This window comes from Apodemus sylvaticus, chromosome 19 (assembly GCF_947179515.1).
Source record: "Apodemus sylvaticus chromosome 19, mApoSyl1.1, whole genome shotgun sequence".
Classification (NCBI taxonomy): domain Eukaryota; kingdom Metazoa; phylum Chordata; class Mammalia; order Rodentia; family Muridae; genus Apodemus; species Apodemus sylvaticus.
Window position 1 is genome coordinate 6,129,208 of NC_067490.1, and position 17,086 is coordinate 6,146,293.

Genomic DNA, 17,086 nt, shown 5'->3' on the forward strand with positions numbered 1-17,086 from the left:
GAATGGCCGAGCGGATCGCGGCTTCCCGGAGACCGGCGGGCACGCGGCGACGAGCTCGCGCCACTGCGCGTGCCCCACCCACCTGACGGAACGGCCGGCGCGCGCTCCAAGTAACCGCGGTTTCTCGCAGCGTTTGTAGCCCTTACGTCACGGCCTGCGCCGCCTCTGATTGGGCGAACTGGTCAGGTCACGTGACAGACCACGGCGCTATAAATAGGGCGAGGGGGACGGTGATGGTCCGCCATTTCGTGGACGCCGCGGGACCCGGAGCATCTGTAGGAGCAGAGCCAGAGGGAAGCGGGTGGGCCTGTCGGAACGTTAGGATTTGAGCTTGGGCCTTTTGAACCCAGGATCTCGGTAAGAGACCGGCGAACGGAGGGAGGGAGGTGGGGTTTCGCCGAGTCGAGGTGGGGCCGGGCTTCATGGCGGCGCCAGGTTGAGACAAAGGGGCGCCGCCGCCATTTTGTGACGTTCGGTCCCGGGCGGCGACTGGGGCCCCGGGCATTGCCGAAGATGCTTCCAAGCCTGTAAATCCCGGACTTATCATTTGTCCATTGGAGGAAGCCTCGGCGTGGGATTGCTCCGAGCTGGGGTGTGGCGTGGGAGGTAGATCTTAAGACGAATTCTCCACGTCGCGGCCTTTGATGGCGCCTTTTTTCCCTTGCTCCTTTTCTTGGTATAGTGTCTTGAAATTTCGGGTTTTTGTTAAAGACGGATCTTTCTGTATTTATTCATCTCCCTTTAGTCTCATCTATTTTCTTATGCCGACTTTGTGTTTGCTTTAAAAATCTGTTATGATCAGGCTTTGCGTTCTAATGCAAAATTTGGTTCAAGTTGAGTTGGGTTTTTCTTTGACCTCTTTGCTTTTAACAGGTGTGAAAAATGGGGGTGGCTGAGTTTCATTTGTCTTTTTTTTCTTCACGGAATGGCTTTGGCACAGGGTGGGGTCACAGAAAAATAGGATTTGCCTGGGTTAAATTTTTTAGTTTGGTAATAGTCGGTTTTAGAACAGTATAGTAGAGAAGATGCTTAACATTACTTATTAAATAGGTTTTTCACTTGTGAAGTTAAAGATTTACTGCCTGTATGTTCTTGTATGTTTTCTTTTACTAAAAATTCTTTTACGTGGGATTTTAGGTTGTGTGGTGCCAGGCATTAAATACCTAGTAGCCCTCAAGATTAACTTTTATGCACTTATTTTTTTATTAAAAGATGGGGTCACTTTACCAGTCTGACTTCATAACTGTCATTTCTCTGGCCTAGTGTGCCACAGGCATGCGTGCCTTTTAGCTGTAGTAGTTTTAACTCATTTAGTAACCTTTCTGTGGTTCTAAGATATTTTTGTTCGTTTGTTCTTGAGACAGTTCTCAGTGTAAACCGGCTGTCCTGGAACTAACTTTTTAGACCTGGTCTTAAACTCAGATCATTTGGCTCTTTCTCTGAAGTCCTGGCATTAAAGGTGTGTGCTGCTACCACCCCAATGTACTTAATTTTTGAGACAGGATCTCATGCAGCCTAGCTCCTGGGTTTCTTTTTCTGTAGCCTTGTCAGAGCTCCCTGGTAATTAGACTGGCCTGGAACCTGCCTCTGCTTGAGATTTTCACGAGATTTCTTTCTATCTTAATGCTGGGCATGCATGTGGTCCTCCACCAAACTTCCAAAGGGCTTGGTGCCCTTTAAGTATCTGGATTTTCCCATTTTAGGCATTTCATATGTAGGGAATTGTAATGACCTTTTCTGGTTCTAGGATATTTTCAAGATTTTTATACTTAGTATTTGGCATACTATTCCTGAATACTGTAGCACATTTTGGATCTCCTGGTAGTCATTTAGATGGGCACAGCTCTCAATATTGCTGTAATGAGGTGTGTAGGCTTTGACATTTTTTGTTGTGTCTACTTCTGGGGATTATGTGTTAGGTGCATGCTAGGCGAGCTCCCACCACTGAACCACATGGAGCCAGGTGCGTTGACGCAATTGTCTCAGTCCTTGAGAGGCAGAGAACCTCTTTCTTGAGTTCAAGGTAGCTTGATTTATCTACAGAGAAAGACACATGGTTTGGCTGCTTGGAGAATTTCGACTTCTTATAAGGAAGTCATTGAACAGTAAAGAAAGTTTTTGTGGAAGCATTTGATTGTGGTAGGACTTATCTGTAGCCCTGCCTGGCCTCAAACTTGTTTTTTGCACATGGAGGTGTTTATATACCGTGCTTGTTTGGTTCAAATATGGTAGTTTATTCAAACTTAATGACTGGATGAATGAAGGAAGGAAGGTAAATTCATCTCTCTGCTTCTCTGCTCTAATTTTTCTGTGCCAGCTATTGTGTGATAATGGGGAGGTACAATGTAAAGTGGCCAGAATGGTTGCCTTACCTTCGAGGGGAGAGACAAGTCCTGTGTGGGGCTGGAGGAGGTGGTTTTTTGTTTTTGAGACAGGGTTTCTCTGTAGCCCTGGCTGTCCTGGAACTCACTCTGTAGACCAGGCTGGCCTCGAACTCAGAAATCTGCCTGCCTCTGCCTCCCAGAGTGCTGTGATCACAGGTGTGCGCCGGCTGGTTATTGATATTTTAAGGTAGTTTAATGTGGCAGTAGCAGAAGCTGGTCTTGATTGAACTCCTGTTTCCGCCTGTGAATTAATGAGGACTAAGAACAGATGTGAGGCCACTACTCACCATTCTATTTGGTGGTTAAATTTGAAGTTAAACAAAGGCAAGCCTCAGGGTTGGTGGAGCCTGGCACAAATATTCAAGGCCAGCTTGGGACTGTCTTTAAAGACTTGACTCTGTCTTTAAAGGAAAAGTGGTGATTGGTAGATCCTTCTCTGTTTTGCTCAGTTCCAGGGCAGTTTTGTTTTGTTTTAAAGGTCTTGCCATGCATTCCTTAGCCTTTGCTGGCCTAGAAAAAAAGCAGGTTGAGATCTGACTCAGAGCTCCTGCCTTCCAGATTCCTTGAGACGGGTTTCTCTGGCCTGGCTTGGCCTGGTACTTACTCCTTCCGTAGACCAGACCCACAAACTCATCGCCACTTACACTGCACGAGTGCTGATATTAAAGATGTGTTACCACACATAGCCTGGTCTGAGGCTTATGTAGGCTGACCTCATTCAGTTTGCATGCCTGTTGGCTCTTAAAATTTTGTTGGTTTTCCTGGGGGTGGATTATAAGTGAAAGCAGGGTGAGGGGCAGAATCCATTCTTTAAGAGTAGTCTTAGGCGGGGCGGTGGTGGCTCACACCTGTAATCCCAGCACTCTGGGAGGCAGAGGCAGGCGGATTTCTGAGTTCGAGGTCAGCCTGGTCTACAGAGTGAGTTCCAGGACAGCCAGGGCTATACAGAGAAAAAGAGTGGTCTTAGTTTTTCTTTTTTCTTCTCGACTTTTTTAGGATATTTTTTCCTGTTTAAATAGAGGTTAAATGTGCTTGGCTAGAATATATAACATTGTGCATTCTAGGTAAACCATTAATCTATATTTCCAAGCCTGGTTTTTTTTTTTTTTTAACTTTTAAATTTTCCTTAACTCTAGATTACTTGAGTAAATTAATTTTGTGTTTGTTTTTTTTTTTATTACAGAAATGCATCGTGATTCCTGTCCCTTGGACTGTAAGGTTTATGTAGGTAATCTTGGAAATAATGGCAACAAGACTGAATTAGAACGGGCTTTTGGCTATTATGGACCACTCCGAAGTGTGTGGGTTGCTCGAAACCCTCCTGGCTTTGCTCGTCGAATTTGAGGATCCCCGAGATGCTGCTGATGCTGTCCGCGAGCTAGATGGAAGGTAATGCTAATAACAGATAGTTAACCTGGTTTACAATTTCTAGGACATGGCTTTTACAGTTTGTTTTAGATCTGCACAGTGATAATTGCATTTGGCCATTGTATATACAATGGCTGTGTACTGGAGCACTACTAGCTGACTATATTGTGCCACAACATTGCCTGAATGTGGGGTTTGTCCCGGAAGTCCCTGTACATGGAGTTAGACTAAGTCCAGGGTGCCTTGCTTAGCTAGCAAGTTAAAGGCAAGAGTAACCTTGGCAGGCCACGGTGTGCTCAGTGAAAAGAGGCTGTCCCTACAAGTTACACTAACGAGAGCTTGCTGGGCTCTATCTTATCAATGACCCAATGTTTCAGCTTAACTCTGTTGTGGCTCTGGACAAATGAAGAAAGGATAATCAACCACATCTGGCTGTTATTGGGTAAAATTTCTTGTGTTGGAAGGGGCAGTAATATAAGGAAGCCAAAGTAATTAACTTAAATTCCTTAAAGAAGTGTGTGGAAAAGTGAATTTTAAAGGAACAAGTCACAATACAACTTGAAGTACTTGAATTGTAGCTATTCACAGTTAGCATTGAGCTCAGTAGTTAGAGCAGAGGACCTGGTCTTAGTTCCTAGCACCCAAGTGGTAGCTCGTAACCACATGTAACACCAGTTCCAAGGTGTCTGAGATCTTCTGATCTCAGACACATGTGGTGCGTAGCCTTTATATTTGAGAAAACAATATGTCTACACCTAACAGCGTTTGTTTTCTTTAAGATTTATCTGTGCATATGAGTACACTATAGCTGTCTTCAGACATTGGAAGAGGCCATCAACTCCTTTTAAAATGGTTGTGAACCACCTTGTGGTTGCTGGGAATAGAACTCAGGACCTCAATAGAAGAGCAGTTGATGCTCTTAACCACTGAAACATCTCTCTAGCCTTGGCCCCATAAAAGTTGTTTTTGGGGGCTGGAGAGATGGCTCAGCGGTTAAGAGCACCGACTGCTCTTGCAGGGGTCCTGAGTTCAAGTCCCAGCAACCACATGGTGGCTCACAACCATCCATGGTGAGATCTTATGCCCTCTTCTGGTGTCTGAGGACAGCTACAGTGCACTTACATATATATAATAAATACAATTAAAAAATTGTTTTCCTTTGGTTTTTTTGGAGACGGGTTTCTCTGTATAGCCCTGGCTGTCCTGGAACTCACTCTGTACACCAGACTGGCCTCAAACTCAGAAATCTGCCTGCTTCTGCCAGAGTGCTGGGATTACAGGTGTGTGCCACCGCTCAGCTCTTTTTTTTTTTTGAGACACAGGGTATTAGTTTAACTAAAAAAATTTTTTTGCAGCAAGGCGGTAGCACACACCTTTAATCTCTGCACTTGGAGGCAGAGGCACTCTTTTTTGAGTTCAATGCTGCTCTGAGTTGCAAGACAGCTAGGGCTACACAGAACCTATTTGGAAAAACAACAAAAATGTCTTATGTGTTTTGCCTATATGTCTGTTCTGTATATAATCCTGCTAGTCACAGGTCAGAAGGTGTTTGGGTGGTTTGTGAGCCACCATGTGGGTACTTGGCATTTTAACTAAGTAACCTGGAGCCAATAGCCTAGAACTGACTCCCTAGTGCTGGGATTAAAGGTATATATGTCAGTGGACTGGAGAGAGTGGTTAAGAACACTGGATGCATTTCCAGAAATCCTGAGTTCAATTCCCAGCAACCACATGTTGGCTCACAACCATCTGTAATGGGATCTGATGCCCACTTGTGTGTCTGAAGAGAGCAGTGGTGTACTAATACATACATTTTTTAATAAAGGTATATGTCAGTGTATCTAGCCAGACCGATTTATATTTATTGGATGTAAAGAGTTAAGCAAATTTCACAACTTAGAGCAAGCAGACCTGGGCAACTTGAGACTGTCAAAAGTTAGATTTCATTTGTCTTTGGTGATCAGTACAGGCTTACTGCCTTGGACAATGTTGTGATTCGTGCCCCTTCTCTTTAGAACACTATGTGGCTGCCGTGTAAGAGTGGAACTGTCGAATGGTGAGAAGAGAAGTCGGAATCGTGGCCCACCTCCTTCTTGGGGTCGTCGTCCTCGAGATGATTACCGCAGGAGGAGTCCTCCACCTCGGCGCAGGTACTTGAGAGAACACCTTTTAGAGAAAGGCATTAGTTTAATGGAGTAGCTAGTAGGAGCAGGTATTTCTTCCTAAGGTTGTTGGTGGGTTTAACTTACTTTGGACATCGGAGGTCTCTGCAAAACATTTGCTGGGTGTAGTTTGGGGTATGCGAGTTGTGCTGAGTGTTGGCTTTTTTGTCTGTAGGTGTATTATTCATGTTGGTAGTTAGTAACTTCTATCTTGGATCTGTCTTCTAGTTCATCTTCTAGTTGCATCTTTCCAAGTCTTCCCTTTTACTTCAATTTAGGCCTTTTTCCATTTCTTGACTCCATAATGATCAACATTACATTCAACTAGCTCTTCACAAATGTATTTTCTACTAGCACAATTGTAATATTTATCAAAACAGGCAGCTGTTTTAATGTTACAACTGGTAAAGTAGCAGTCTTTCTGAAACAAACTTAAATCACTGACCAATAAAGGGGGCTTAAAAGTATTCCCAGTCATCCGTTCTTGCATCCCAAATAGGAGAGAATTCAGTTTTTTTATGATTGAAATGGCATCATTCTTGGACCAGGCAGTATTGCCTGGATACAAACTCCTCATCTCCTCAAATCAAGCCTCTAAAATTAGTTTCTGTAGGACTGAATTTACCTCTTACAGGTGAGTGAAGTCCTAGGAGATAGGAGATCAAAATCTTGCCCCTTTTGCTATTTTGAAAAACAACACACTGTTGCCCATCATAATAAAGAGTATTTGTTAGCTAATAGATGGTTGTACTGATGGCTTGTTTTTCATTTTTTTTTTTGTGCTTTTTGGTCCATCTATTAATAAAAATGAACCCCGTTACAGAGTCACCATCATGTCTCTTCTCACCACCCTCTGAATCTGCATTAGCCAGTCAACTAGCCCTTTCAGCGTCATGTGACCAGCGCGCCCCATTCAGCTTGGCTGGTGTCGTTTCACATGACCCAGGCTGGCCAGTCGTCAGGTTGCACCGCCCTTTGGTTCCCGAGCATGCTGTTTTCTCTCAGCCTTCTCTCCAACCTTAACCAAATCGGCAGCAGCCACCTCGACCGCCCACACATTCCTGGCCAATCAGCTCAGCTGTTTATTTACCAAATGTCTTCACAACAACTACAGCAGCAGCCTTCGGCTAACAAAAAAGCAGGAAAAATCCACAACACCCCCTTCGCCAACCAACTAAATCCAACGCAACATCTGGCAAAACCTTTTCAGCAAATTCTTCCTGGCCGTCAGTCCGGCAGCCTCACCTCACCATTTCTAGCTTGTTGAAACCCAAAACTAGTAAGTTTTTCCTGCTTATACAGTTTACTGCTGGTTAAAAATAAGGAGTAAGCGGCTTAAAGTAATTCTTTTTTCTGGATCAAAGGCTGGCTGTGCATAATTGAATGGTAACGTACAATATATTGCTTGAAACAACTTTTAAGGGTGATAGGGAACTCATAATGTGACTAGACCTTCAAGTGAACTTATGTGCATGTGTGAGATGCCAAACTAAAATTTTAATATCTCTAACAGATTTTAGCTTTTTTTCCTAGCAAAATTTTGTTGAATCCTATCACCTTTAAATGGTTTTACTAACAGTTTTCAAATTCTAAAAAAAATTGGGGGTGAAGTGTGGGCCAAGCTACGGTAATTTTGATAAGCCTAAACACACTCTTAAATGTGACATCACAAATGCAGTTCTAATGTAGCACTAAATGGCATCGATATTTACACCTACCGCGGTTTCACAAAATTACACTATCCACCTGGTACTTAAGTCTTGTTAGAGACTTACAGGTTTGCATGGGTTCCCAGTACTGGTTTACGGTGCTATTTGTGGAACTACTTGTGGGACTACATTTTGGTGTGGTGTTTGGGGTAGTGGAGTTAGTTTGACATGAAGGTTTGCATTGGACAGATCTGCTGTGAAGCATTCTTTGTTAAAATGAATCCATGGTTGGAATACCTGCTTTTCACTTGAGCTTTTTGTTCCTTAATCCTTCTGTGCCTTTTTTTTTCTTTTCTTTTTTTTATTTTGGACGATGAGTGCCAATTCTCCGGCACATTCACTGGGCCCAACAGTGAAATTGAAAAGTTGGGAAATGCCTCACGCCACATACAATAATTGACAATTAGCCTAATTTTACTGTTTCTGCTTCTAGATCCCCAAGAAGGAGAAGCTTTTCCCGAAGCCGGAGCAGGTAAATGTTTTGGTGCCTTATTCTTAGAAATGGCAGCTTCTGATACCTTTAAGCTGTTTCTCATACTTGTTAGATAGATAACCCTGGCTAGTAGTTTTAGTGACATCGGTAGCATACATACTTAACACAGTCAGCATTAACTTAGAGTATGTTAGTTTTATATGAGTACACTGTAGCTGTCTTCAGACACACCAGAAGAGGGCATCAGATCTCATTACAGATGATTGTGAGCCACCATGTGGTTGCTTGGAATTGAACTCAAGAGCTTTGAAAGAACAGTGTTCTTAACTGCCGAGCCATCTCTCCAGCCCTCAAGGTGAATTTCTAATAAACTAATGTTCCTTCTCTTTGCATTAGGTCACTTTCTAGAGATAGGAGAAGAGAAAGGTCTCTGTCTCGTGAGAGAAATCACAAGCCGTCTCGATCCTTCTCTAGGTCTCGTAGGTAAGATCAATGACTAAACTTGAAGATTTGCGTGTATGATTTTTTTTGTGTGTGTGCGCTATGTACTAAGATAATGTTTAATTTTTTGTTTTGTTTTTAGCCGATCTAGGTCAAATGAAAGGAAATAGAAGACCAGTTTGCAAAAGTGGTGTACAGGAAATAACTTCATCTGACAGGAGTATGTACAGGAAATTAAAAGTTTTGTTTGAGACTTCATAAGCTTGGTGCATTTTTAAGATGTTTTAGCTGTTCAGATTTGTTTTGTCTCTTGGAACAGTGACACAAAACAATGTAATTCTCTGTGGTTCCAGGTGGATCATATGGGGCCTGTGACATCAAGAATTGTTACTTTACAATGCTCCCTTAAGCAAGATTGAATTTTCTTTGAATTTTAGTTTTTCATAGACTGAAATAAACCTAGATCCTGCCCAGTTTTAAGTGTGATGTACTAATGATATTAAGCAACTGGTGGAAATATAAAGCTGTAGTCCTCTAGTAGCTGAGGCACAGTGTGCCTCTGTGTGGAATGATAAGCAGTGCTTAGAGCTGCCGTGAACATAAGCCCAACAGACACAGGGTAGGAACCACACTCTGGGGGTTTGCAAAGTTGTTCCTTCCTGGTAGCTACATGGGGATACAGAGTGGTTGTACCGTCTTTATTTGGAACTGTAAAACTAAGATACCAGTGTCCTATCAGTTTAAGGGTACATTGTAGAGCTGAACTTTTCAGTTACTGTGCAAGTTTTTTTTTCATGCTGTCATTTGTAATATGTTTGTGAGAATCCTTGGGATTAAAGTTTTGGTTACAAATTGTTGTTTAACTTGAAAGCCTGTTTTTCCTTGCACACTCAAATCTGTGAGCTTGGTATCAAGTCCAGGTAAAAACATTCCTATTGGAAGCCATACTTATATTTTCTTGTAAAGTGCTTTTGAATTAATAAAACACTAGCATAATTGTGTAGTAGTCAGTCGGGCGGACCCACTGTTGCCATTGTTCATATCCCTGAGAAAGTTGGTTACCCAGCTCGTTCTTTGAAGAAACACAACTGGGAGGCACTACATTAGTGAAAGAAGTCCCATTCCCCCCCATCCCCCCTTGTCACCTGTAAGAGCCATTTGTTAGGTGTTGAAACCAGAAGCCAGTTCGGGATCATGGCACTTAGTGACTAACATTTTAAAATAAGCACCAGTATGGTAGGTATATTGTAATTGTTGAAGTTGCCCATAAAACATCTTCAGCATGAAAACATTCAACATTTTAAAATTAACTTCATTTTATAACTTGAGGTGTTGCATGGGATTCCAAGTTGATCCATCATGATGTAAAATCTACAAAACGGTTAATTGTAACGATGCACAGTTGAATATGGAGGCATGCATACCTTTTCTCTTAGAAATCTGGAGGAGTTGTGGTTTCAGGTTTTTTGTGTGCAATTAGATTAAATCATATTGCAACAGTCTCTTGGCTTAAGTTTCCTTAAATGTGTTCAAGATAGATTTTTGGATTCTACTACTGTACTGACTGTCTATGTAAGATGCCATTGCTACACTAAGTTGAATCTGTAAGCTTATAAACCACCCTCCCCAAATTATCTGTTACCTTTAAACAATAAATTTCAGTAAGGAGAGAATTGTGTCCACAAGGTTCCAACATGAGCCTATGAAAGAAGTACCCATCTTCAAAGAAGATGTTGATCATTCTTTGATTGTAATACTACAAGTTAGGTTGGCTACGGGTATTTGCTAGAGGTCATTATTAGTACTGTATTAGTGATGATTAAGAAAGGCACTGTGAGTTGGGATTCTTCATTATGGGTTACCTCAGATGTACATACTTTTAGCCTGGTGCAGGTGCCGTTCATTTACCATCTAGGTACCCAAGTGTCAAGATGGCATCTCCACCCTGTATTGAACTGTAGGATCTGAAGTCAGAAGCTGAACAGGAGATCTTAGCATTTTCCTTGATATCTGCCACGCTTTGGCATCTTGCTGCTTGATTAGAAACCATGTTTGTTATAGAAGTCTAAAGATACTTTGTGGCCCGAATTCTAGACTGATTCAGAATAACCTAGCCCTGTTATCAGTGAAGAATATAGGTAATAAACAGCCATAGCTCACTAAGTCATCGGTTTACTGCCTTGTCTTAAATGTTATTTGCTTTTCTGAATCCAGATGGGATTTAGGTTATCAGACAAGTGATCTCTTCCAGTGTATATTTTTGTACTGCCAGACTGTTGCTTTCTGGTTTTCTTTTGGGAGAGGGACATAAGAGATCTTTATTATTAAAGATGCTGACTTTAAAGCTGGATTGGAGTATATTTTTATCTAAACAATCTGGTAATAAAATTTGAATTTTACTTTCCTACCCTAACTAAGGGATCCTGAAGTATGAGGTCTAGTGGAGGTTTGCATGTATGGCATTTCCTTCTTTGGGTTATAAATACCTAGTGTTTAGGTGTATTGTTATATTCCAGTGTTTTACTTTCAGAGCAAAATTAAGCCTTCCATAAAGCTATAGATATTAGATTATTTAGGGGATGGAATCTCACCCCTGCCTACAGTGTTGGTCCTTGGCAACTTTAAGTCCCTGCTTCTGTAATTTACCTAGGGGTCATTCGTTAATGCCTCCCCCCCCCCCCCCGCCCCCCAGACACGATTTCTCTGTGTAGACCTGGCTGTCCTGGAACTCACTCGGTAGACCAGACTGGCCTTAAACTCAGAAATTCGCCTGCCTCTGCCTCCCAGAGTGCTGGGATTACAGGTGTGCACCACCACCGCCCGGCTCGTTAATGCCTTTTTGACCCCCTTCCTCCCCAACTTTTGTATTGTATATGGGCCTCCATGTTGGGTCTAAAAGTTGGGCTTAGTTGTCAGAATGCTTTCCTAGGATACACAAATCTGGATCCATTCTACAGCACTATACAAATGAGCTGGTGAGGTCACAGTTGAGGGCAAACTCAAGACTGCGCTTGGTTTCCAGATCTAAGACTTTTGTGCCTACACCAGGTGTGAACAAGGAGTTAGCACAAATACTTTTTGTGAGAAGTAAAAGGCATATGAGTAGAACAAAAAATACTTGTGATCTAAAGTTACATCAGAAGATTTTCTATGCAGCGGAGAACTGTTAGTTGGCTAGCCATGTATTGAGCCACCCCTGCCGCTGCCCAACACCCTCCTCAGTCCAGGCATCCTTGGGCCCAAGGCAGGTTACTTTCAATTGAAGTCACCAGTGGCTGCTGGGCTGTGGTGGCACACACCTGTAATCCCAGCACTCTGGGAGGCAGAGGAAGGCGAATTTCTGTGTTCGAGGCTAGCCTGGTGTACAGAGTGAGTTCCAGGACAGCCAGGGCTACACAGAGAAACCCTGTCTGGAAAAGCCAAGGGGAAAAAAGTCACCAGTGGTGTGCCTCATCATTCATATATATATATATATTGGATTTGGTTTTGTTGAGATAGGGTTTCTCTGTGTAGCCCTGGCTGTCCTGGAACTCTCTGTAGACCAGGCTGTCCTCGAACTCAGAAATCCACCTGCCTCCCAGAGTGCTGGGATTAAAGGTGTGCTGCTCAGCGTGCTTCATCTTTCTAAATGTATGAGTGCAGAAGTCCCTGGAGAACAGGACCCTGGAGAGGTCTTTGAAATGGTATTACTGTAATCCCATGGTAGTCTTAACTGGGCAATCCTATGCAAGCATATTTAGTGCTGTAATTGTGGGTGAGCCACTGATGCCTATCCCGGCCTCCTGGACCTTGCTGACAGGCTGCCATAGATCTTTCCAGCAGTCAGACGAGAAATGCTTTCAGCATTCAGTAGTTCCCACTGCTGCTGGTGGTAATGGGAGACCGCGAAAACAAAATGACAGTAATTCTCAATTATTTTGAGGTAGATTTTATGTTTGGGATTGGTCCCCAGGAGTTTGGTGAGGGTAACAAACCACACTAGTGAAAGGCCCTTGGTCCAGGGCCTTGAGTGCCCAGGACATGCTCACTTGGAGCTCTTGCACCAGCCCCAAGTGTTTTCTGCACCTAGCACTGGATTGTAGCTCAGCGCTGGCAGTAAAAGTCTCATACCCTAACCCTATATGAGGTCTTAAAATAGGTCTGGAGAGACGGCTCAGCGGTTAAAGACAGAACAGTACTCACAATAATATCAATCTTATAAAAACTTCTTAGGCGTGGAAAGACATTAGGTGCTCTATACTGGCCTACAGGGGAAGTTCTAGTGGAAATGCACACAGAATGAATGTTATCTGGAGCTCAAGGGAAGGACATGGCAGGGCAAGCAGAAGCTGAACTGACATGGTGCTGGCACATTGGTTCTCATACATGAACTCTGTTTGGAACATGGATGCTCCCATGCCCAGTGAACTTACCTGCCCTGTGTGTGTCCTTGATAATGATACTTAAACTAGCTGTCTTCAGACACCAGAAGAGGGTATCAGATCTCATTATGGATGGTTGTGAGCCTCAATGTGGTTGCTGGGATTTGAACTCAGGACCTCCGGAAGAGCAGTCAGTGTGCTCTTAACTGCTGAGCCGACTTCCCAGACTTGTTTTGGATTATCCATCCCAAACAGCAATTCCAGGCACTATTTTTCCTAAGGGCAACCTTGCCCCAAAAAGTAGTATAGAGAGTTTTACATAATGGAGGGTTTAGTTGTCCAGCTAGCCACTAGGAGGCAGTATTGCCCTGTTAAAATCCTGCGACCAAGTCTTTTGCCTGAGGCAATGGATTTAGGCCTTGGGTTTCTGGAGCAGAGTTAGCATTGACAATAGCAGACAAGAGTGACCTAAGTGTCTCCAGCCAGGTCACTTGAGCCTCACTGGGGGGGGGGGGGGTGTCTTTGCCATACATGTCGATTACTAAGGACTAGGGCCAAAACTCTTATTATGTGGGGAAGAGTTGACTTGATGAAGTGTGTCAGGTACAGAACCTAAAGCCACACATGTGCTGAGAACCACAAGGCAGAAGTGTGCAGTGTGAACCAACAGATTGGCAGCTCTGAGACTGTGTTCAGTGCCTAGTGACTGAGGAGGCAGGAGGGATGGCTGGAGGAGAGGAAGTTGGAGCAGGTAGGAAAAGCCCTTTAATCCCAGCACTTGGAGGCAGGTGACGCTCTTGAGTTCCAGGCTAAGCTAGCCAAGGGTACACAGAAACCCTGTCCCATAACATACAGATATCCTGTCTCAAAAGATGAAGTGAATAAAAAGCGAAAGGTTGTTTTACGTATATACCTGAGTGTATGTGCACCGTGTACAGATCCGTAGAGGTCAGAACAGGATGTCAAGCCAGGCGGTGGTGCACGCCTGTAATTCCAGCACTCTGGGAGGCAGAGGCAGGCAGATTTCTGAGTTCGAGGCCAGCCTGGTCTACAGAGTGAGTTCCAGGACAGCCAGGGTTACACAGAGAAACCCTGTCTTGAAAAAACCAAATCCAAAAAACAAAACAAAAAAAACAAACAGGATGTCAGATCCCCTGAACGTACAGTTGATGTGAGCCTCCAAGGGTGCTAGAGAGTAAACCCAGCTTCTCAGAACAGTAGCACTTTTAACTGCCTCTGGGAGAATGGAGCAAGACCCAGGGAAGGTGAGTGAGTGAGGGGACTGCTGCTGGTTACAGCTGGGCCACCGCCGCAATCAGCCCTTCACCCTGAGAGGCTGCTGGCAATTTGCCAGCCATCCTGGCTGATAAAGCCTCAGACGGATGGCAAACAGTGGAATACCCCAGGAGTCCACACAGGTCTGATTCAGCCTGTGATTTGTACTTCCGCCAGCCCCCAGGGCTGCCTGTTCATCCTCTGCTCCTTTGGTCACTGCACACACAGCCCTACTCTGGTGGCCAGACTGACTCTTGTAACAGTGAGGGACCTGCAGTGACTGAGATCACCGTAGAACTGCCTCCCCACCCCACCCCACCCCACCCCCTGGCAGGCACATAGAGCATCAGGGTGGAGCCCGCACCAGGTTGGGCACAGCATTGCCAGGAGGTGTTGACTCTGAGACAGGGTGGGACAGGTGGGCTGCCCACCCCAAGGATTTCACAAGCACCATCGATGCATCCATTTACAGACAGCATGACACGTAGAAAATTGACTTTTTTCCAGTGACAGCTGTAGCCCTTACTGTCCTGGACCTTACACAGAGATCTGCCTCCCGGGTGCCAGGGCCCAATGGCGAGCGCTGCCACCACTGCCCAGTCTTCTTTTAAACATATTTGAAAAAGCATTTTTTATTTTATGTGTACAGGTGTTTTGCCTGCAGGTATGTCTGTGTACTATGTGGGGGACTGGTGCCCACAGAAGCCAGAAGAATGTGTTGGATCCCCTGGAACTGGAGTTAGTTATGTGGAGCCACCATATGGGTGCTGGAGATCAAATAAGTATTAGCTGTCTGTTGGAGAGCATAGGTGAATAAGTGGGACACACACATGCTATACCTGTAGAGGTCAGGGAACTCTGAGGACTCAGTTTTCTCCTCACCTGGATTCTGGGGACCAGACTTGGTGGTCAGAATTGGGCCAACAGTTTTTCCATGCTGAGCCATCTCACTGATCTCCCCCCACCGCAGCTCGCCATCACAACCCTCCCACCCACACACACATACCTTTTTTGGGTATAGGGTTTTTTGTGTAGCCCAGGCTAGCCTGGACTTTATGTAAACTAGACTGGGTGAGCCTTCTGCCACTGACTCCTGACTGCTGAGTATGGGCCATAATACCTGGTTATTTACTTTTAATCATTCTTTAATGCAGGGTCTAATTGTTGTAGCCCTAGTTGTCATTGAACTAAAGACCCTTATAGGAGCTTCCCACGTGATGAGATCACAGGACTGTACCACCTAGCCCAGGTTCAGAGATGGCCTTGAGTGTCAGTGAGGTGTTTAACCCTTTCTTAGGGGCAGAGGGCTCAGGAGGACTCAGCCCTGCTCCTATGTCAGCAGCCCCCAACTCGGGGTACCTGAGACCCACAACCTTGAGCGTATGTTCTAGGGAATACAGGTCAGCCACAAAATGTAGTCACTCCCAGTATTAGAACTGAGCCAGCAAATTGTTACCTATGAGATGGCCCAGTTCCTAGCACAGTAGCATTCCAGGTGTTCTACAGACATGGCTTAGTGGGAGTGCTTGCTTAGCCAGCGTGTGTGTGGCCCAGGTGTCATCCCCCAAGAACTGACAAGATTTTAGGGGTGTCTTGGAGAGTGTCAGAGGTCATAGTCACTACTTTGGGGTCTTCATCACTGATTTAATGTCATCCCTGGTATCATGTGAAACCAGGCATGGTGGTATACACATTTGTGGTATTGGTACTTGCGGTACTTAGGAGTCAGAAGCAGTAGAGCCAGAAGTTCAAGGTTTTTAAAAACGCAAACTGGGGGGGAAAAAAAAGAGTAGAGTCTGGCGGCAGTGGTGTACACCTTTAACCCCAGAATCCCAGCACTCTGGGAGGCAGAGGCAGGCGGATTTCTGAGTTCGAGGCCAGCCTGGTCTACAGAGTGAGTTCCAGGACAGTCGGGGCTACACAGAGAAACCCTGTCTCAAAAAAAAAAAAAATGCTTCTTGTGCTTGAAGAGGACGTGAGTTCAGTTCCCAGCATCCCTATCAGCTAAAGGGGATCTGGTGTCCTCTTAGGGCCTTTGAGGACACACACACACACACAAATAGCCATAAAAATAATAAATCACGGGGCTGGAGAGATGGCTCAGAGGGTAAGAGCACCAACTGCTCTTCTGAAGGTCCTGAGTTCAAATCCCAGCAACCACATGGTGGCTCACAACCACTTGTAATGAGATCTGACACCCTCTTCTGTGTCTGAGGACAGCTAGAGTGTACTGACATATAATGAGTAAATAAATCTTAAAAAAAAAAAAGAGTGCCAACATTTAAAAAAAATTAATAAATCAGGCCGGGCAGTGGTGGCACACACCTTTAATCCTAGCACTTGGGAGGATTTCTGAGTTTGAGGCCAGGCTGGTCTACAGAGTGAGTTCCAGGGCTACACAGAGAAACCCTGTCTCCCCCCCCCCAAAAAAAACAAACCCCAACAAATACATAAATATATAATACATATATAATCAGATTCAAAGTCCTTCTTAGCTACACAGGGAATGTAAGGCCAGCCTGAAGGGCAGGGAAGAGGATGATAGCCAATGCTGTGTGGCAGTCCATGCCTACTAAACAGGGCATGAGCACAGGCACACAAAAGGATCTACTGTAATGGCTGCCCATGAGGGAGGGACCAGAGGGACCTCCTGGACATGACCTTAAAGAGAAAAAACATATGTAAAGCAAGAGGTAAAAATAGAAACCAGTGCCTGGTGACAGGATTAAGTCCCCCACCGGAGTATTGAAAAAAAAAAAAAATACCAGAACAAACACGGATGGCTCAGCAGTTAAGAGCAATGGCTGTTCTTCCAGAGGACCCAGACCAGGCACCTACACAATGCATGCCATACAGGCAGGCAAAACACCCAGATGGACAAAAGGGAAAGGAAGCAGGTTGGCTCTGGGCTCAGAGGTGACACACAGTAGGTGCCTCACCACAGCAGGGCTCT

The 17,086-nt window shown here is 44.5% G+C and overlaps 1 protein-coding gene across 1 annotated transcript; it reads left to right on the forward strand.

Moving 5' to 3' along the window:
* Positions 1-224: 224 nt before the first annotated feature.
* On the forward strand, positions 225-9,349 carry Srsf3 (serine and arginine rich splicing factor 3). Its single transcript, XM_052163497.1, is given in 7 exon segments — positions 225-357; positions 3,568-3,715; positions 3,717-3,773; positions 5,768-5,902; positions 8,057-8,095; positions 8,453-8,539; positions 8,640-9,349. Coding segments are annotated over 6 exon segments (492 nt in total). The 5' UTR covers positions 225-357; positions 3,568-3,569; the 3' UTR covers positions 8,668-9,349.
* The last annotated feature ends 7,737 nt before the right edge of the window (positions 9,350-17,086 follow it).